Source organism: Pochonia chlamydosporia, chromosome 2 (assembly GCF_001653235.2).
Source record: "Pochonia chlamydosporia 170 chromosome 2, whole genome shotgun sequence".
NCBI classification, from domain to species: Eukaryota; Fungi; Ascomycota; class Sordariomycetes; order Hypocreales; family Clavicipitaceae; genus Pochonia; species Pochonia chlamydosporia.
In genome coordinates this window covers 147,672-168,723 of record NC_035791.1, presented here as the reverse complement: position 1 = coordinate 168,723, position 21,052 = coordinate 147,672, and the positions used below count along the sequence as shown (strand labels likewise).

The window sequence follows — 21,052 nt, the reverse complement described above, 5'->3', positions numbered from 1 at the left end:
GTGGCAGCAGGTGACGTGCGACAAAAGGGTCAGGTTCCAACGGGCAAAACATCTCCCTCTCTTGCATTTTATTAATTTAATGTTAGCTCAGTCAGCCTTGTTCTCTCCAAACTAACTTTCTCTAACAAGGCCCGTCCTGGTCTCTCCCACGGCAGATCCGAATCTCACTCGTTGCATTGCTTACACGGGCCAAAAATTAAGAAATAATTAAATTACAAAAAGAATTGATGTCTTGCGTCGCGGGAGTCGACTCCTCGCTCGGGCCCCGAGTCGATCCCGCGTGCCGCCAGTTTGACTTTACCCTCGCGTTTGAGGACGTTGTCTTTGTCTGCGTCCCAGCAGCCTTATTTATTGTGCCTGCATTGGTGCAGATTGCTATTCTGTTGCAGAAGCAAGCTGAGGTTCAGCGAAAGCTCGATGTCTTTGTCGGGGTCAAACTTGTAAGCCGAGTCCTGTCCATCTGTCTGGTCTGGCCTTCCTCGGGGCTCTTGTTGGCTTCATCTGCTAATCAGGCATCTTATCCAATAGCTTGCCTTAATCGCAGCGTTGGCAACCCAGCTCGCTGTGTTAGGAATCCGCGTTCAGACTACGGCTCTCGTGACGAGCGTGTCGCTAGCCGGCAATGTCTTAGCCTCCGTTGCGACTGCTGCTGCGACGGTATTGTCTTTTACGAGCTACCGCAAATCCGCTCGGCCTTCGACGCTTCTGGCTCTCTACCTCTCTGCTGCTGTTTTATTGGGCATTGCTCGCGCGCGAACATTCTGGCTAATCACAGGAAGCAGCTCCGCGTCGGCGTCTTTGATAGCATCCTTGGCCTTGCTGCTCTCAGCGCTCTTCTTGGAGTCGCTCGACAGCAAGCCGCTGGATGCTAATGTCGCGCAGACGCAAGGGGAAACCCCCGAGCTCTACAGTGGCTTCTGGAACAGAATCACCTTTTCGTGGCTGGCGACTACATTTTGGGTTGGCTACTCCAAAGTCATATCCGTCAATGATCTCCCTGGGCTTGACCCTAAGCTGCATAGTCATGCTCTGCAAGACCAACTCTCGTCGAACTGGAATAAAAGTTGGTAAAAATTCTGGTAAATTGCAACTTTTTTTTTCTCGCTAACAAGAAGGGAAAAGGTGATAAAAAGGGCAGATATGCCATACTGCGTGTCTGTATCCGCACTTTTTGGCCGTCGCTCGTTTCTACAGTCATACCTCGCCTCTGCGTCACCGTATTTACCTTTTCGCAGCCATTTTTGGTGAATACAACACTATCTTATGTCGGAGCCAGTGAGCGTGATGCTGACTATGGACGTGGTCTTATTGGCGCCTGGGTTCTTGTATATCTAGGCATCGCCGTAAGTTGGCTATAATTGCACATTGTCTCGGTAAAATACGTTTGTAACTGACCTTATGAAATACTTAGGTGTCCAATTCTGTTTACAGCTACCAGAATCTACGCTTCTCTTTGAGAATTCGAGGTAGCCTCATTGCCCTCGTGTTTCAACGCAACGTCAACACCCGACCTGTCGACATGGGAGACATCACCGGCGTGACGCTCATGGGCACCGACGTTGAACGTATTGTCAGCGGAATGCAAATGTTTAATGAGCTCTGGGGTTCGCTATTAGATGTTGCCGTGGCTGCTTGGCTTCTCGAGCGCCAGTTATCTCTCGCGTGCCTTGCTCCCATTGTGCTGATTCTGAGTATGAACCTCTCTGAGCCCCGCAATTCTTGACCGTGACAGCTAATAGTCATAATTCGCCTGTAGTCTTTGTTGCCATTACATCCAAAATCTCTGCATCTGCAAGCACGTCGCAGCGACAATGGGTCGAAAAAGTCCAAGAACGGCTTCGCGTTACAACCGCTGTCCTCAGAGACATGAAGAGCGTCAAGCTTCTCGGCCTTCCAACCGTGCTGTCCAAAGTAATCTCTGCGATTCGCCTTGATGAGATTAAAACATCGGAAGGATTCCGCAAAATCATTGTTGCCACCATCTTGCTGTGTAGGACCTCGTCGGTGCATGTCTTTCATCAAGGCCAGTAACTAATCACCGTGTTTACAGCATTAACACCAATCAACCTTGCTCCAGTCGTCACATTTGCTGTCTATGTGATAATATCTCTCTATTGGAAAGACAGCACTCTTCTCACTGCCCAGGCGTTCACCGCTGTCGCACTCATCGGCCTGCTCGTCAACCCCGTCATCGTTTTTATCCAGACCCTGCCAAACTTTTTGCAAACAACGGGATGTTTTGGGCGCATTCAAGAGTATTGTAACTACGCAGACACAGCTGCACAGGCAAAGAAGCCGTCGGTCAACTCTGATTCTGCTCAGGCCGAGAACCCAATCATCGATGACCGCGAAGAGGGAGTTGGCGGTTTTCGTGAAAATAACAATACAATAAAGCTTGAAGACTATCTTGATGGTGAGACCTTTGCGTGGAAAGATAAAGGTACAAATGTCCTCACGAATACTCATGTGCCCGTCTTGAGCGGCAGCATCAACGTCATTGCCGGCCCAACAGCCAGCGGCAAGTCGGCGTTGTTGACTGCCCTACTTGGTGAAATGGCCGCATCGACAGGGTCTCAGAGTCGCCCAATCAGCGGTACTGTTGCCTATTGCGCCCAGAATCCTTGGCTTGAAAACGGCACGATCCGGGAGAGCATCCTCGGCGTCTCTGAATATGATCCAAAGTGGTACAACAAGGTAGTATGGGCCTGTGGGCTCGATGTTGACCTTGCCAGAGCTGAGAAGAAAGACAAGATCAAGATTGGTAGCGGCGGCTTGAATCTTAGCGGCGGCCAAAAGCATCGTATTGTAAGTAGATGTGTCGAGCAACGCATCGGTCGCTGTAAGGCGCTAATATATACGGGGATAACTAGGCCTTGGCTCGAGCCGTTTATTCCCGGCACAAAACGATCCTTCTTGACGATATATTCAGCAGCCTGGATGCGAACACTTCTTCAGCCGTTAGAGAGCGGCTTCTTGGGGCCAACGGCCTTTTACGGCAGGATACACAAACCGTTATTTTGGTTTCCAATGACCGTGAGCCTTTTAAATTTGTGCTTATTTCCTGTTCTGAGTCTCTAACAAATGACAAAGTGGCTTTCATTTCCCTTGCCGACAATATTGCCGTGGTCCAAGACGGTCAAGTATTAGAGTTTGGATCATATCTTGAGCTTTCAAAGAGCGGTGGATACATTGGCTCTCCCAAACTGCCCGGTGATAACAATCCATCAAATTCTGTGGCTCGAGGAACACCGGAGTCCAAAGATGAAGCTATTGCCTCGCCTCCAGTAGACATATCAGGCGAGCTTGAAGACACTCCTGAAGACTCCAGCAAGGAGCTTGAAGACTTGCGGCGCAAGAATGGAGATGCCTCTGTCTACAAGTACTATTTTGCCAGCGCTGGTTACTTGATTACCGGCGTCAACATCTTTGTCATGCTGATTTGGACAGTCACTACCGAGTTTTCTTGTTAGTCATTGCAATATTCCGACTTGCAGCATATAACTAACCATTGTGCTAGCAATCTGGATTAAATGGTGGTCTGAGGCCAATGAGAAGCAAGCAAATGAAAAAATTGGCATGTATTTAGGCGTCTACGCTGCGCTTGGTGTACTTGCAACAGTAGGCGCTTGCCTGGCTGCTTGGTAAGTTGACGGCTAAAATCAACGACAGCTATAGACTGCAATGCTGACAATGGGCCAGGACGGCTCTCATCCCCATCATCTCCAAATCGGCTATTAAGCTCCATGATGATTTACTGGAGACTACGATGCGGTATGTGTTCCAGTCACGCGGCCATTTACGTTGCTAATAATGCATGTTTTGCAGAGCACCCTTGCGGTTCTTCTCTACTACTGACAGCGGAGAAATCTTGAATCGGTAAGTCATCACTCTGTCAGTTTATCGGCGAGCGGCTACTTATTTGTTTCCACAGATTCAGCCAGGACATGGAGCTGATAGACATGGAACTGCCGTCTACAATGATCAATTACTCTTCCAGTAAGCTTCACAATTAAAATATATGCTGGAAAATGCTAATCCAAATACTAGCCGCATTTACTTGCGCTGCCAAAGTTATCATTATTGCTATCTTTTCTAAATATCTCGGCATCGTCATCCCCTTCATGGGCACTTTGCTGTTCTTTCTGCAGAGGTTTTACCTGCAAACATCCCGCCAGCTTAGACATCTCAGCATCGAAGCCAAAGCGCCGTTGTATACGTCCTTCACTGCCGTATCAGAGGGACTGGTCACTATTCGCGCCTTTGGTTGGGAGCGCCAGTACCAAGAGCGGTGCCAGCGTCTCATTGATGCCTCCCAAAGGCCCGAATACATGCTCAGCTGCATTCAGTACTGTCTTGGGTTCGTCTTGGAGCTTTTGACTGCTGTGTTGGCTGTGGCCCTCGTCACAATCACCATCACCCTGGCCGATCAATTCTCTGCCGGAAGTGTTGGTGTTGGCTTAGTCATGGTTATTAGTTTGAGTGAGGTCCTAGTTCGACTGATTAAATCGTGGACCCGGCTTGAAACGAGCATTGGCGCCGCGGCAAGAGTGAAGAGGTATATTGCAGACACCGAGTCGGAAGTGGCCCAGACAAATGTCGTGGATATTTCATCCCATTGGCCTGAAGCTGGCCAATTGGAGATAGAGAACCTAACAGCTTCTTACAGGTAAGCCATTAGTCGCTGCGGATTCTTAGATGACTTGCTAACAGACAGTCCCCTTCAGCGCCGACGCGGAGCCTGCCCTTAACAGTATCTCGCTGACGGTCAAACCAGGCCAGCACATTGCTATTTGCGGGCGCACAGGCAGCGGAAAGAGCTCTATCATTCTGAGTATACTTCAGATGATTGATACCAAACCAGACGGGGCAATCACCATTGACGGAGTAGATGTTTCCGCCGTCAACCCAACTCAGCTTCGTCAGCGAATCAACATTGTGCCCCAAAATGCATTCCTGTTTCCTGGCACCATACGCCTTAACCTGGATCCATTTTTCGCTGCTTCCGACGAAGCTATTGTCAGAGCACTCGAACGTGTTGAGTTGTGGTCTGTGGTTCAAGAAAAGGGTGGACTAGAGGTAGCCATGGACGACAAAGTATGGTCAGTAGGACAAAAGCAGCTCTTCTGCCTAGCTCGTGCTCTTATTCGCAAGAGCAAAGTTTTATTCTTGGATGAAGCCATGAGCAAGTAAGTAGTGAAAAGTCGGACATTTTGCTACAAGATTCTAACAGTTAGCAGCGTCGACGCGAGCACTGAGAAGATTGCACACGACATTATCAACACCGACTTCAAGGGGTGCACAGTCCTTTCCATTATGCATCGTCTGAGCCATATTCACTCCTTTGACAGAGTGGCTGTCATCGCAGAGGGCTCCCTCATAGAATATGACGAACCGGCCAAGTTGCTTGGGCGGCCTAGCCAGTTTGCCGAGCTATACGCCGCAAGCAATCATCAGGGTACAGCACCGGCAACAGAGAAGACTACATCAGGGTGATTTTTCATTCCATCCATTGCTCGCAACATAAACGTAGCTTCCGTTTTCATAAACATATTCTATTATTTATACTGAACTGCCTAACCAAAAACCCCCGCACTAGCTTAACCGTGCAACTGCTCCCTCCGCCATGAAGTATAGTCCATTCCGCAATCAGGAAACTTGACTTTGATTCGTGTGTTGATAACATCGGCCGCAATATGCCTACCCTTCAAAAGCATCGTCTCGCAGTGCGCCGTGTGCGCATACACCCCAATATACGAATCAATCGCCGCGTTGCCCAAGCCGCTCATAATCGCGCGGTGCATCTTCTTCCACATGGCCGTGCAGTGCGAAATATGGTACTCCCAGTTGACGGACAAGCCCGTGTATTCTCCCGTCATGATCTGCTCGTGGCTAACGGGCTGCGTGCGGTTAGCGTCCAGGTACCACTCCAAGCCGACGTCGAAGTCTTTGGTCAGCTCTTTGTCGTAGCATGCCGTGGGCAGCCAGCAGAAGGAGATGGGGTCAAAGTAGCATCCGCGTTTGCGGGCTTCGGCTGACGTGGTGCCGCAAGGCTTGACCATGGTTTTGACACGCCCGGGCTCAGAGACGCTAGGTGTTATGGTGTTGATGAGGTAGGGCGTTAGGCCGATGGTTAGGCCAATAATGGCAGAGGTCAAGATGAAAACGAGGAGGTGCGTTGTGGTAAAGGAGTGTGATCTTCTCCTTTGGCAGATAGGTTCGCTTTCGACATGATACTTTTCTGATGCAAGGAACGGCTTGTCTTGGAAGTCATCGTCCTCTGACATGGACGTGTAGCGGCTGCCCGAGGTAGACTTTGGCAAGCTCATTTTCGAAGATGTTCTTCTGTGAAGCGCGTATGATTGATTAACGTTGAGTTTAAAATTTCTGGTCGCATTTTGAATTCATTGGAGAAATTAATGAGCAACCAGGGAAAGAAATGCGGTGCTTATTTGGGCGGCACGCCGAGCGGCACGCTGTTGCTTGACGCCGCGACGGACATGCATGGGGTTGTACTGTAAATAGAGCAGTTTCTTCTCTTTCGGCAATTTCAATTGTCCAAGTAATTGAAGGAAATGAACTTGTTCGAATTTGTTCTTTTGATCCACAGTTTCACTGTCTATGAAACAGCCCAGCTCTCGCAGCCTGGTGGTCTAGATGACATTGTACTGTAAAAGAAGTCGACACAAATTCAGTGAGATACAGTTCTAGCCTTCCTATAAAATACCACCATCACCGTTGCTCTAACCATGCAATTTGGCATATGTCCACAGCGCATCCCAGTTCTTGCACACATGAGGATACGCCAGCCCATCGACAACCGCCCTTCCTGTTTCGCCGTGCACAAACTCAAGTGAAGTATCGCCCGAGCACTGAATTCCCTGCCTCAAGTAGTCAAAGCAGTGGGCGTAATGCCACATTCCGTTGATTGCCTGGTCGTATGTTGGGGATGACGCGTTGGCTGGCCAAGTTGCCAGTGTCGCCCGGTCTTCGTTTCGTCACCTGGCGGCAACCCGTCTGTACAGCATGCACGAAGTCATACTGCGGGCACCCGACGAGCATGGTCTAAATGAGGTTCGTGGGGAAGGATTACTTCGAGCTGCAACACGACCACACAGCCATCTGGCTCGTATAGTCAACCTGCGAATATCGGGTCCATTCTCCAAAAGATTAAGACACCGCTGCAACAGCGATGAGATGGTGAACAATCACTCTTTACCGCGGCAACTTGGTAGCCGTATTATGCCAATTTTTACAAAGCCTCCAAGACGGAGGGCTTCGGACTTTCAAGTATGTAGTAGTGTGAGTAATTGCTGGGCGTAGCCAACGGACTTCAGGTGGTTTAAGAAGGCGAGGTTGCTCCCATCTACTCCACTAAAGCACTGTCTGTCCAGAGTAATTATGACTCCCAACCGCAACTTGCAGACAAAAGAGAAACAAAATGTCTATTACTTTGGTCTGTTCCCATGCTGTTAGTCCTAGGACGCACCTGGCTTTAAATAACTTAAAGCTCGTGGTAAACTTGTTGATATTGTGCCACACAAAATCGACAAAGACTGGGCCGCGAACTAACCACAAATAGGGGAGAGGCCCTAGTAGCCTAATACAGCAAAGTTCTACTGGCATAGAGCGTAGGAGCGACAGAACGTTTTGGAATATAGCCTATAAGATGCGATATCTCTCCCTCGCACTAAAGGATTGCTGCTTAGAATCTATTAGGCTATAGTGGCAGCAGCGCTTGGTAGCTATGTACGCGCGTTCCGTGATGCTCCTGCCTGATATAGACTTGGCACGAATGTTCTGTCCGCTAGTGCGGAGCTAAGAATCTAATGCTAGTTGCCGTAGATCTGGGTTTTGGAATGGATACGTGCGGGCAGCAAATGTAAAGCAAATAACTGATTGAATTGAACTAAACTACTTAACTAACTAACTGTCCGACTGGCTGAAGAAAAGAAGGGAAAAATAACCCCTTTTATAGACTAATTTGAGAGATTTTTCTGACATTAAAGGGGAAGCTGTAAAGAAAGAAGGTTAAAAAAAGGAAGGAATATTAAACCTTCTGTCGTTAACACAATTGATACTATTTCCTCGTTAATCCTCCTTTCTTCTGCCCCTAGGTAATTTATCTTAGCGCTTAAACTTCGGTGCTGCTTTCTGGAGGGCGGCTATTGCACAAGCTTTATCGATATCTCCGCTGGGAGCACCACCAACGCCGACGGCGCCAATCGTCTTATTTCCGACCCTAATTAGCACACCACTAGCAAGAATAAGAAAGTCGTCAATTGCCGCAAGCTGGGCAGCGCCAGGATTTTGCTGGATGGTTCTCACTATAGCGCTAGTTGCCGTACGGGACGCTGCAGATGTATACGCCTTCTGACGGGCCGACTCTGGTGTGTGAATAGCCGCATTATCAGCCCGAAGTAGGGCGCGAAGAACACCCTCACGGTCAACCACAGCTGCTGTTATGCTGTATTGTTGCTTAGCGCAGGCCGCGACCGCGTTCTGGGCGATCTTAACAGCAATGCTGAGTGGAATGTTTCGTTCTTAAAGGACATTTGTAGATGTAGCGGTTAAGAAGAGCGCTACCGCGCAGCCAGCAATAATACAGTATTTGCTTAATATTGTTCCTTTAGATAGTTCTGGTAGTCTTGCTCGTAATAGTATAATAAATTGTGAAATTCAGTTAATAATACGTTTATACAACTTTTAAATAAGTCTATTTTCCACAATTATCAGGTATTAGGTACAAGATAGAAACATATAAGGTTACTTACTACGCTTAAATAGAATTTCTAGACTAATATTTTTCTGGTTTACAGGTCGGCGTTAAATGGATACAAAGCGGGGGCTAAAGCTACATATGCTTACAAACCTGTTTTTGTAACTCGGTTATTAAGCGAGCCTGGTCTGCTAAACTAAATGCCGCATTGCTAATATAATATTGGCAAAAATTCTTCGTTAATTTTATAAGACGACGCGCGTTAGTATATCTTGGTAGGGTTTAAAACGGGCCAGCGCTAGCCGGATATAATGCGGGGGCCAAAGCTATATACGCCTAACAAATCTGTTTTGTAACTCGGTTATTGAGCGAGCACGGTCTGCCGAACTAAATGCCATATTGCTAATACAATATTGGCAAAAATTCTTAATTAACTTTAGAAGATAACGCACGTTAGAATATCTTGGCACAAATTTTGTACTTGTGCGTAGCAGATGTGGCTAGCGTTCCTAATACCTAACCATAAGCTAGAGGCAAGCCTTAAGCTCTTAAATCTTAATCTTTCCTTTCTCCTTATGCTAGATCGTGGCCATTTATCACAAACAGGAAAAGTGAGTATTTTATCTGTATGCGTATATTAATACCTATAAAAGCTTAAAATGCATCAGAGATAAGAAAGACGTGGTTATAGATTTACATCCGACAATTAGAGTGTTGCACTAAAGTAATACTACCACGCTTGTTGCACTAGAATAGGCTGTGCGCAATCTAGGCCCACTTGAAGGGAATACTGCCTTTTTAACTGCCGGAGAGACTGGATGCGGGTTCTGTTAATTATCTCCGCGCCTGCTGGCTAACTTGTGGGTCTGCGAAATAGCGTTTTGGCCCATTTAAGGCTAACCGTAATGTTAACAAGAGTAGCTATAACCTTCCCTTTCCTTTAGTCCAGACCAATTTGATCCGCCTTTTTGACCATTCTGCTCTGACCTTCCTTTTCTGACCTTTCCCTCCATATCAGGGAAATCCCCCAAATCGGTCTTTAAAAGGGGCCATGTTTCCTGTCTCTCCCTTAGATAGTCAGTCAGAACAGAGTCAATTGAGTCATCTTCCAAGACACCACTCAGACCCTTAATTTTATCGCTATCCTGCGATACATAACGACAGTTAGGATACCTGCGTAATCGTCGGGGCGAGATATGGTTAGGATATGTTTGAATCCCAGCCCGTAGATCTCATAGATCGCGTTAGGGCTTATAGGTTCTGATAACTGGGAAATAAAGTCAATTAAAATATAGCAGCAACTAGATACCTATACTAAAGCTGCCTCGCTTAGCCCACAAGCCTTAACGGAGCCTATAAGATCTACGAGCTGGGATTGTAAGGGACAAGCTGTAAACCTTACGTTGCCAAACACAGATTCTATCCGTAAACCTTAGATTCCAAAATTAGTGGCATTCCTGAAAGCTAAAAGAAGACATGCTCGAGTAATTAGAGAAATGTCCTGCATACTACTTAGACTTTCGTAAAGCTGTTGCTAACGTTGTTTTGGCGCGATGGTACTAGATAACCTGGTTCCCCCTATCGTAAACTCCCTAGTGGTAGAGTCTCCCGGTTTAGAGGTAGTCTAACAGATTAGAGTTGCCGTGGTAAGTTCTGTGAGCTGGTCTTTATAAGAAGTATATCTTTTATACGTAATGCTCTACACGCATGTGCGCTTAGCGCACTCTGCCTTAATAGCTAGGTAATTAAAATCTTTTATATTTTAGACAGGGGAAATTCTAAGAGTGTTAGTTAAGAAAACACTAGACTCACTCTAGCTTCTTGCAGGAAATTGCGCACTTGGAATTCTGTAACTACTTGCTGCATCTGGGATGTTTTAGGATTAATCTGGGTTGCTGGTACATCGCAGCGTATTGCCTGTCGTGTCTATGTCTAATTGAAGGGAAAAGAGAGTCTTAAATAGCCTAAATATAAGTCTGCTTCCAAAAAATCCACTATCTAAAGATATCTAGCTTGTAACTTAATATTAAATGGGAAAGAAAGTTATATTTAAGCCTTATTAATTTAGATTGAAAGCAAGAGAGCTATATAGTGCGGCTGTGTTTAACTTTAGGTATAGGGTGTTAGGTATTATAAGTATAGCAGCCTTATTTGTTTTATTAACCTTTTAAGAAACTAGACTCAAATTTAAAAGTCAAAAAGGGTTATTCGATTTGACTGTTTGTAGAGAAAAGTAGTCTAGCGCTGTATTTTGAACTTGGTAGATGACAGAGACAAACACCTAATATGGAAACGGAAAACACTTTTCTAGGACCCACGTTAGGGTATATGAGGATAGATTTACAGTTGCTAATAGCTAAAGACCCTGGCGAGATTAAACTAACCCCAAGATTAAATGGCTGGAAAATACACTGGATTATCAGTGTGAATGAAGTCGATGTGTGGAATGGGTCGATTGCTTTTGGATAGGTCAACCTGACGACATTCGGAACGCAGCTTCTCTAGCAAAGTGATTTGGCGCAAGCCACTGCCCTCGAAATAGTCTTGATATGCTCGGAAACCTGCCCTCCTTTTCCCCGAGTTGAGTTTCAAGGTCGCGTTGCACTTCTGAAAGCATAACCGTTTCCCCAAGAAGCCCTTCACCTTCGGCGTATTTTGCCGCCTCCACTTTCTCAATTGCATCGTCAACTTCATCCTCGTTTGGTTCCTCGCTTGAGTATCTCAAAGGAGCGGTTGAGCCGAACTTAAAGGCATTCTTCGATGATCCCATGAGTGCCATGTCGGCTCGCATCTTGGCCATGTGCCATTGGATCCAGTACATTTGCTCGTGCTCCCGCAAATATCGGTTTCCGTGGAAGCTGTGCAGCACTACCTCCCGGCAAAGGAGGCCGAGCTTGCGGCGGTCATCGCTCTTCTCGTACATCCGCCGAGAAAGCCATTTCACGTCGTCTGTTGTAACTTCATCTGGGAGTGATGGAGGCATCACGTCCTCGCCTTCCTGTGTGAATTTGGCCCATGGACCAACCATGCAGAGCATGTTCAGTTGTGCCCTTGCAAGGGCCACGGGGTCGTTTGGCGCTACAACCTCTCCATACCTTTTTTCTGCATCGTTTGGATCTGTCATGACCAAGGCGGTTGCTCCCACTTCTGTGGCGACAATGGGAACTCCGGCGAGAGCAGCCTCTCCAATGGCCAGCGGGAGGCCCTCAGAGACAGATGAGTTCATGAAGAGCCAAGCGTCCTTTAGAACCTCTGTGGGCTTACCAAACCCAGCCAGAATGACATTATTCGAGAGCTGGCTCTTGACGATAAGCTTTTCCATTTCGAGAGCATAGGATGGTTGACGATCCTTGGCTCCGTATATCATGAGCTTGTAATCCTTAAAGCCGTAGCGATTGACGACAACCTCAGCTGCCAGAATGGCCGTCTTGATACCCTTGATGAATTGGATATTGGATAACATGACCACTGTGGGCTTGTCGGTGCGCACTTTATCGACGGTCTTGAACAAGTCCATGTTGCTGATGCCGTTGACGATTGGAGTGATCTTGCGGCGGAAATGATTTCTGTTGCAGAGCTTGCCCCTGTCACTCCCGAGTTCAGTTTCCCACATACTGCATCCATTGTTAACCAATGAGCCAAGATGTGCTACAGGAGGGAGACTTACGGGTTGAACAGGGAGGTGCATGGGGTGACAACGTCGGCATGGAAGTAGGCCAGCCGGGTTGCCATACGGATCCCAGACAAAAGCATCGACTGCACCGAGATGGGTAACTCGCACTGAGCGGGGCTGATGTTGAGACAGGATTCTCGCCACAAAATTGCGTGATCCCATATTGCAAACGTCACTCCTCGACGGTACTTGAGGACCATACCGAACAAGCTACTGATTCCATGGTGTGTGCTCTGGAATACACGCGGACACTCGTCAGGAACATTGACAGAGAAGATAAAGAAATATGCCATATAGATCCCCATGGCTTCTCGAAAGTCAGAGAAGCTGGGACGCTCGATGTCGAAGTAATCGGAAGGGTCGTTAATGTTAGGATCGTTGTAGGGCATGAGCCATGCCTCAGCCCATGCGTCTTCTACTTCCCTAGAGTTCCAAGTACTGTTGTAGTCCTTGTGCTCATAGTACTTGGAAATTGAGAGCATTACATTTGTGTATTTGATCAAATCGGCGCGAGAATAGCGCTTGGTGCGAGCTCCCCTGACAAAGTCCTTCAATAAGGGGATAAAAACGCTGGCAATATCCCTTTGCAAGTCCGTGCCACGAATCTTGTCGTCGACTTGAGACTGCAGGATGTTGTCAATGAGCCCGTGATGCGCATTCTTTCCGTCGAGTCCCCACAATGGAAGCAGTTTCAGTGACTGGACGTTCCTCTCGATCTGGAAACGGGGTATGCCGTACTCGTTGGCACACTCCGCAAGCACATGGTTTCGTATAGTGCTGTGGCCGTTGACCAAGTCTCGTCTGCAGTTCGAAACACCACCTGGAGATTCTGGCCAGCATCCGATGTCATTGACTATGACTGATATGCGGTCTTTGGTGTCATTGTAGCAGTCTTGGGGTCTATTTGTAACCTGAGCAGCGTCTTTTCCAAGACCCATTGCGTACAAGTCGGCAGTTCTGATGGGAAGAAGACAGAGCTCTGAGACTTCCGTCTCAAGTTCGATCGCTGATACTATCTGGTCAATGCCGTCGTCCAGTGCGAGCCTGGCAGCGTCGAGATTCCCAGTGCCTCGCGCATGCCAGTATTTGCGAAGCAGTGGCTCCTCACGAAGGATGAGCTCATCTATCCAGCAGACGGTGACGGCGTCTAAAGTGCCACTCAGCCAACAGCGCCACAGTTCTGTTCGGATGTGCCAGGTTGGTACCGGGCGGTAGACTCGTTTTCCCAACAGGGGTAATGAACTCCAGTGCGGAATGATAGACCCCTTTTTGCTAGCAGCGTGGCTCATCCGCTTGACATGAAGAAGGCTATGATGAATGAGGACATCTTCTGAGTCAAACATGAGATTTCGGGGGCGGATCAAAAGCAGGTCCTCGTCAGGAAAGACCTGGGGATGCTGAGCGATGGCCGTCTTACGGTCGTTCTCCTCCTCGAGAGTCGTCACACTGACGGGGTCGCGACGGTGGCGGTACTGAATCTCTGTAACAAACGTCTTTCCATCGATTACTCTGACAATGAGGCGTATCTTTTCTGACGGAGCCCAGTTGTAAAACTCTTCCCGGTTACCCAGCGGAACACCCCAGAAAACCGATAGCCTGTCATTAGATTCCGAGTTCAGAGGCTTAAAGTCTGCACGAAGCAGATCAGGGCTTCCTTTAGGGGTGGACTTGTAGTGACAGTAGAAAGCATACGACGTTGAACCTAGAGATAGCACGCCGTGAATCGTGCGTCCGTGTTTGTCGTAGAAGCTAATGGTCCTACGGCTAGAGTTGACCACTTCCCTGGATACAGGCCACCTCTGTCGGCTACCAGGATTATATTGGTACGTCGAAGTGTTGCCTTCGTTGTCGACTCGGCTGGTGAGTCGGAAATCTTCGTCATAGGTTGCTTTGAAGATTGGCTCCATGTCGTGTGGGTGCTCCTGGAGGTTTCCGTCAAAGGCCTCCAGCATCATGGATCCATCATCACCATTGACTGCAATCCCTGTAATGGTGTTGCCCTGGCATTCGACAGTAATGAAATTCCCAACGATGAGACGACGTGCTCCCTTCCGGGCGAGTCGTTCAATACTGACGAGGGCCGGACGATGGTAGACTAAGAAGGTGAATACCCAAAAGTTCTTCATCATCCAACACATCTTCCACAAGAGCAGGGTGACATAAAGAATGGGGCGGCGAAAGTATATACTTCGCAGACAGTACGATAGTTCTCTCTCAACATCCGATCCGCCCCCGGATATGAGAGCTACCCACTTGACGAAGGCTAGAGGGAATGCTACCAAGGCCCGAAGTGTTCCAGGTGCGCGAGATCTGTCGATACGCATGGGTTTCAGTTCCGCCATAGGCCCCACGGCGCCCGGGTGATTATTTTGAGAAAAGCATGTGGTCGTCTTGTACCGTTCCTCCGACTTGTGGAAAATCTCAAGAGTGAGCTGAAGGTGGAACTCAACGGCCTGCAAGTCGATATCGCTGTTGGATAGCCACTGGCAAAACTCCCGAGAGTGAGCGACTTCTTCCCCAGTGATTCGTGCAAATATAGCTTTTCTTCCGCTCAGGGGTATGGTATCCCAATTGGAATCTACGCTCACATCCAAGCAAAGATGCCGCATGAGCTCCAAGTTGGTCTTCCGGACATATCGTGCGAGGTCCTTTACATCTGCAATAGCAAGCTCAAGCTCAAACCGCCTAGACATGACCAAAGTGCCATAAAGGAAATGCTCTGCTTGAACGGCTTGGGAGTGTGATAACTTCCCATCCACACGGGCTACATGGTACAACAGACACTCCGCGACCATTGTTGTCAGTTGAGTCTTCCACGAGGGCAAGCAAAGCTCTGTCTCTCCCAAAAAAGCAGCCGTGATTTTGAGTACGTCGCCATCCAGTTGGCTGAATGAGCAGATGTCCTTCAAACCAGCCTCAGAGAATTTCTCCTGGCTCACAATAGCGACCTTGATGTTTCCTTCCTCCCATTTCTCGACGACTGCTTTGAGGATGCCGACTGCCCACGGTATTCGTGCGGCAGTCCCGTTTGGGTTTATGAGACTTTGACGCAGCAGCTGAGTAATTCTTTTGCTCGTGAGAGAGCCATCGTTGTGCATGGTAATGGCACCGCCGACATTTTGGACCTTCCCAGCCACAACCTTTAACTCGGCGTCATTCTCGGCTCTGAGATAGCGCTGGGCCCAAATTTCACGGTCGTAGGTGGTAGAGGATATCGATACCATGGAGTTGGGAGCGGTCCAATCTCTCCAAGCCCAGAGAAGGGTCCCCAAGGCCGCTGACACGGCCGCGACGTTCTGAGCCAAAACATCAGAGTAAAGCCAGCCTGCAGTCGCAGGGACGGCATGCAGCGTGCAACCTACAATGAGTCCTACGGAAGCGGAGACCAAGATGATAATGACGTGGATGCGGACGTTTGTGGTGAAGCATCGATTGAACTGAAAGACGATGACACTTGTGTATCCGAGGGTGTAAAGATAGTAAAGGATAGTTGTCTCTTGGCTGTCCACAAAAGCCCAAAGAAGAAGGGTCGTACCGCCAAAGACAAACATGATGTGGCTAAAGAGCTTGGCCAGTGCCGAGAAGAGCTTTTGGCGTCGATTACTCTCCCAGTTTCTGGCAACCATTCGTGAATGGCGGTAATCGGAGAGCTTCTCCTTGGACAATATGAAACGAATGCTCCAGTAGTCTTGCAGGATGACGTCCAACAGCATAACGGCGAAGCAAAAGTATAAAATGCTAAAGCAGATACCGTACCGAGCTCGGGAGTCGGTATATATGCTGACATTTGGCTGTCTTGCGCCCATAATAATGCTGACCCATCGATCCATGAGAGCAACCAGGAACAGACCCAGGTTCTGCCCAATGTCATATCGAGCGTTGCGAAAGAGCATCATAGTGTCGTGTTCTTTGAGCCCTCGTGAGATCTGCTGCTGCTGCTTCTTCGCCTCCCCAAGCTGAGTATACCATGCGCTGCTGAAGAGGTCCGGTGCGTTGCCATTGGGGTTTGTCTTTGTAAATAGCCACTCGATATACGGCATGCCTTTTGCCACGCGGTCGACAAACTCATCATTCGTCAGTCCCGAAGACATAGCTTCTCCTCTGCGCCGTGGGTACGTCGCGAGCGCAGTGCGAAGAGCTTCTTGGGCGATTTTGCTTTGGTTATCCGCTTTCTCTTTGATATCCTCGTCGCCTGGGCGCGACTCGGGCGTGGACTTGTACCATTCCAGAACATCCTTGTCCGTAATTTCGGGTATGTTCTTCATCCAGTCAGCCCATTCATTGCAAAGCTGACGGTACTGATACAAGAGGAGCAGAATGACTGTAGAAGCCACAGGGAGATAGATTTTGAGATCGTGGCCATTGACAAAGGAGGAGATGATTGGCGACAAGAGAAGACCCGGGATAGTCCGCCAGAGAACCTTTCGCCCCGAAGTAAGGGGGCTTCCGCGTTGGTGCATCGTGGCCATAACACCCAGCAGATTGAGGTAGGTGGTGATGATGATTAGAAATGCGAGAAAGACGAAGCCGACGGCAACCGAGCGCTCCAATGCGAACCCGACCAGACCACATACGCCAACAATAAGCATCAGAACAAAGCCTCCAGAAAGGCGTTGAACATGGAAATACATCATATTGCTGTATGCGTAATGAGCCAGGTAGTATGAGCCGGTGCTGCCAACCCAGCCGGTGACGCCTGCAGTTAGCAGAAGGGAGATAAGCAGGGCATAACCAGCAGCCTGGAGGTGATAGTGATCCATGTAGGCAGTCATAAACATGCCACGGCCAACAAAGGTTAGTAGCAGAACGTCCATGATGGCAGGTAGACAGAAAATTGACATGGCGCCGAACTCTGTGAATCGCTTGTTCCAGCTGCCAATCAACTCCTGCCTCTTCAATATTTTGGCATCTGGGCCATCGCTGTTTTTTGTGTCCTTGGAAGGTAGAGGTGCCTCGGAACTCGAATACATTGTCATGATCTCATTGTTTTCCCGATCACTAGCAACGGGTGGCCGCTCCGCGAGAAAGTCTTTATATCGTTTGTATATGATTTCGCCCAGGTCGGACGGCATGAGGCCGAAGAAGATTTCGCACTGAGAGCCAAGGACCCAGAGTTCCGAAAAGACGGCAGCTTGGTCAGGGCATGCGAGAAATATCGGACAACGGTCCGTGGACTCTATATACACTTCCTCAAAGGCCGCCTTTCTCAGTATGCTGAAGAATGTCAGCGCGAAAAGATCGGCGTTGACATCGACGTAGTCGTTTGAGCTCGAGGAGCATGCAGGGTTGTATGCTTTGAGAAGAGCATTCGTAAAGGTGTTGAGATGCACTCTGTCACCATTGGAAAGGGCGTTGTGGATGGTCGTTTCGACGAGTTCATACAGCCTCAGAAGACTCTCAACACTGGGGAGCTCACTTGCGCCGCATCGTACAAAGTACTCAAGTCTGGTTCTGAACATCGTCTTGGTTGACATTGAACCATCTAGAAGCCCTCGGGCATGGTGCTGGTTCCAAGAATACTTGGACGTTTCGTCGATAAGGATTGACCTACAGAAAGTGACGATAGGCTCTCTAAAATGGTGGCTGAGTTGAGACACTCGCATCTGCTGGAGTAGCTGAAGCCTTTCAGCATCAGTGGCCTTTTCGATGGCAACCCGGATACTCAGTGGCAAGCCGCTGCTATCGCCGAGTCCATTAGCCCTTTCGAGTCGGAACTCGAGATCCAGGCGCGTAGCGCGGTGTACGCCATGATGAGCTAGCCAGGTATGCAAAATGGTAGTTGCATCCCTTGGAGCTGCTTGCGAGATGAAGATGTCTATTGCCAGTTTCGTTTGCATGTCTCGAGCCTTGGTCACGCCCCAGAAATAGCCATCTCCATCCGGGACTTTAAACCCAGCATCGAGTCCCTTGAAAACACAGACTTGCTCTGACTCAAGGCCCTCGACCAAGTCATGAATCAAGTCGTCGCAGTCCGTGTGACCAGCCAAGTGCCGAATCACCTCTAGGAGACGGTAGGTCTCGATGCCTTGCACGGCATGCAGCATCTGGAGCTCCTTGAGGCGGCACTGTGTTTTCACGACGGCGACGTAATCCTCAGCAGAAGGGTCCGCGATGAGGGAAAAGCAGCCGAAGTGAGAAAACGCAATCCCGTCTGCAGAAATCTCAAAGAAGTCCTTGCGCTTGGGTGCCAGTTCCACGTAGTTGGGTGGGTACGACCGCGCCGGCTCCTCATTGCGCAAAACGCTGAGCTCCAAGGGCAGTGACTGGTGATGGAGAAAGTTAGATATGTGTGGGATTGCCGAGTCAAGGCTCTGGAGCGGCAGTGAGTTGACCTGGGGTTCCGGTCCTCGGTTCGGTACCCAGACCTTTCTCGAATCCGATAACCAGCTTTTTTGCAGCTGTTGGATAGTTAACTTGAGCTCGTGGCAAGGGTTCACTCATACTGACCTCTGTGACTTTGTCTCGTCTCAGATATTCAAATGCGCTCAAAGTCCGGCTCACGTCTCTTGAGGATGCTTCAGTCCTCGAGTTGGGATGTACTGGCCCTTGCTCCACGACAGCCCCGAAATGTTCACCCAACTTGACTGCTCGCCGAATTACAGAAGGATGCGGCCTGTGATGCCAAAGCTCCAGAAAGCCGAGGAAGAATTCTGGCCTCATCTCTCGCTCCTTTTCGCACCTTCCCATCAGCCTTCGAAGTCGTTTAGCCTGGAAGTAGTCCCTACGTTCGCCATTCCGTAAAATGGTCGCATTCTCAATGACGATACCGGAAGCGTGCCTGAAGCTGATGGAGTCCAATTCGTCAGAGTCGTGGTTGCACAGTAAGATGACAGAGATACCACGGAGATACAACAATTCAACCAGCCGCTCGACTTGCTGCGACTCTATCGTAGGTGAAGACCGGACGGCGAGGCCGGCAAGACTGTTTTGGAGGCAAGTGTCGGCCAGAACGTTTACTGTGCGATTTATTGCGTCATCTTCAAAAGCCGCAGAACCAATGGATCCAATATCGATAGAACCCAGATTCATCTTTGTTGGGATGGCTTCAGCAGTCATACTCGAGGTGGATATACGATTGTCTTGACCAATGCTTCGAGGAACCGTTAAGCTCGAGCCGCGACTAAAACTCTCGCCTCGACATGAGTACCTGCCAGTGGTGGCGAGCGGGAAAATACTGATGTCATATTGTCTAGTATCTTCGAGTCCTGATGGAGATTCCGTCTCCGAGTAAATGCGAAATGACCTGGTCGACTCGAACAGCAGTGGTGTTGCATTCGGGCCTCCGCCATGGCCCGTTGATATTGCTACCCTCTTTGCCGGCCGCCTGGTTTGTTCTGAGCAAGCGGAGCAATCGGATTTTCACTTAACGACTTACCCCCGAAGTTTTGTTAGGTTTGACGCCCATGTTCGTCTCGAAAGAAGAAAGAGCAATATTAAGGTGGGCATTGCGAGAGCGCCAGCGCCCAAAGCCAGGTCCACCTTCTGATACCAATTTTGGAGGAGGCGCTCTGCTGGAAGAACCGCATTGCAATAGACTTGGAATCGCGAGGCGCCGCACTCGTCGATGGTTGGGTCATTCGACCCGGGCTGAAAGAATGAAGCCATTCCACCACAAAACAGACACGGAAATGGTGACGGCAATTAGAGACACATGTGGTGTCAAAGGTTGCAGTACAGAATTCATGGAGTAATGGCCTGCTCAGATACAAATTAGACAAAGAAAATTTGGTAGTAAGGTTGTGAGGCCTAACCACATACGCCGGCGAGTGATAAATCGAAGGGGGAAGGGATAGGCAGTGGTGGAAAGCAGAAATGCAAGTTACATTGATTCGGCCTTGAACCCGATGGGATAATTGAGAAGCAAACATACCAACAGGGGGCAAGATCAGCCACAATTTGACCTCTGACGTGGCTATATTTGCCTGATATTTGTTGGCAGCCGGGAAGTAGGTGGTTTGGGTATGGATTACAGGCACGCGTGCGGTTACGAACCCACGAAAGGGACATCGCAGAACGTCCCGCCCAACCCCCGTTCCCATGTGGTCAAACAGCCAAAGTCTCAAGTCTTTGTTGCTAACCACTTGGACGTCGACAGCGAGGCAGGTGAGTAGACACTCGCGTACGTTGGGCCGGGGGATCTGAGCGTAAAGGGAAGCACTGGGTTGTGACGTGGTATTGGGGGTTTAGAGTATTGGGGGTGAGTGTATTATGTGTTATACGACATTTGTCCAACTTGTCATGTTTCTTAAAAACCCATCTTTTACCCATCACCACCGTTGACAGCTTGGACCCCGGCACAGATGTATCAAAGTCCGGCAAATGCCTCAATAAGGTTATGGCTTCTAAGGGTGACGGGTTAGTCCCAAACCAACATCGTATGTCTCTTAAGATGCCCATAGTGATCGCTAGCTAGCTAAAGATATACTTAAGCTGAGCTACTCAATTACGTTTGCTAACTATATGCCTTTCCACAGCCTAAACCCGGACTACTGGGATTATGGTTAATAGTAGTAGATTCGCTTAGATGCCGTAGCATTGCTTGAAACTGTAGTTGTTTTGGTACAGCTACAACTTTTATAATACCTCAGCGATAATGCGTGTTCTTAATTACGTGCTTCTCGGTAAGGTAGATGAATAAGCAAGAAATACGGAGGAAACTGTAT

The 21,052-nt window shown here is 48.7% G+C and overlaps 3 protein-coding genes across 3 annotated transcripts; 1 reads left to right on the top strand and 2 right to left on the bottom strand.

The window, feature by feature from the left end:
- Positions 1-227: 227 nt before the first annotated feature.
- Positions 228-5,493, top strand: VFPPC_10869 (ABC multidrug transporter; the record flags this gene model as incomplete). The annotated part of the gene is made up of 15 exons (XM_018289169.1): positions 228-440; positions 529-1,063; positions 1,123-1,343; positions 1,412-1,691; positions 1,757-1,990; positions 2,051-2,805; positions 2,871-3,033; positions 3,091-3,465; positions 3,518-3,641; positions 3,700-3,771; positions 3,826-3,876; positions 3,932-3,996; positions 4,048-4,666; positions 4,725-5,186; positions 5,238-5,493. 15 exons carry the CDS (start codon positions 228-230, stop codon positions 5,491-5,493), a joined length of 4,425 nt encoding a protein of 1,474 aa, XP_018136525.1.
- A 104-nt stretch (positions 5,494-5,597) lies between these two features.
- VFPPC_14839 (hypothetical protein) lies at positions 5,598-6,326 on the bottom strand (the record flags this gene model as incomplete). The annotated part of the gene is made up of 1 exon (XM_018292607.1): positions 5,598-6,326. The coding sequence occupies one exon, from the start codon at positions 6,324-6,326 to the stop codon at positions 5,598-5,600; it is 729 nt and encodes a 242-aa protein (XP_018136526.1).
- Positions 6,327-8,124: 1,798 nt separating this feature from the next.
- Positions 8,125-19,994, bottom strand: VFPPC_14840 (glycosyl transferase, group 1 family protein; the record flags this gene model as incomplete). The annotated part of the gene is made up of 5 exons (XM_018292608.1): positions 8,125-8,464; positions 11,197-12,330; positions 12,384-18,787; positions 18,837-19,713; positions 19,765-19,994. The coding sequence occupies 5 exons, from the start codon at positions 19,992-19,994 to the stop codon at positions 8,125-8,127; spliced, it is 8,985 nt and encodes a 2,994-aa protein (XP_018136527.1).
- Between the last annotated feature and the right edge of the window lie 1,058 nt (positions 19,995-21,052).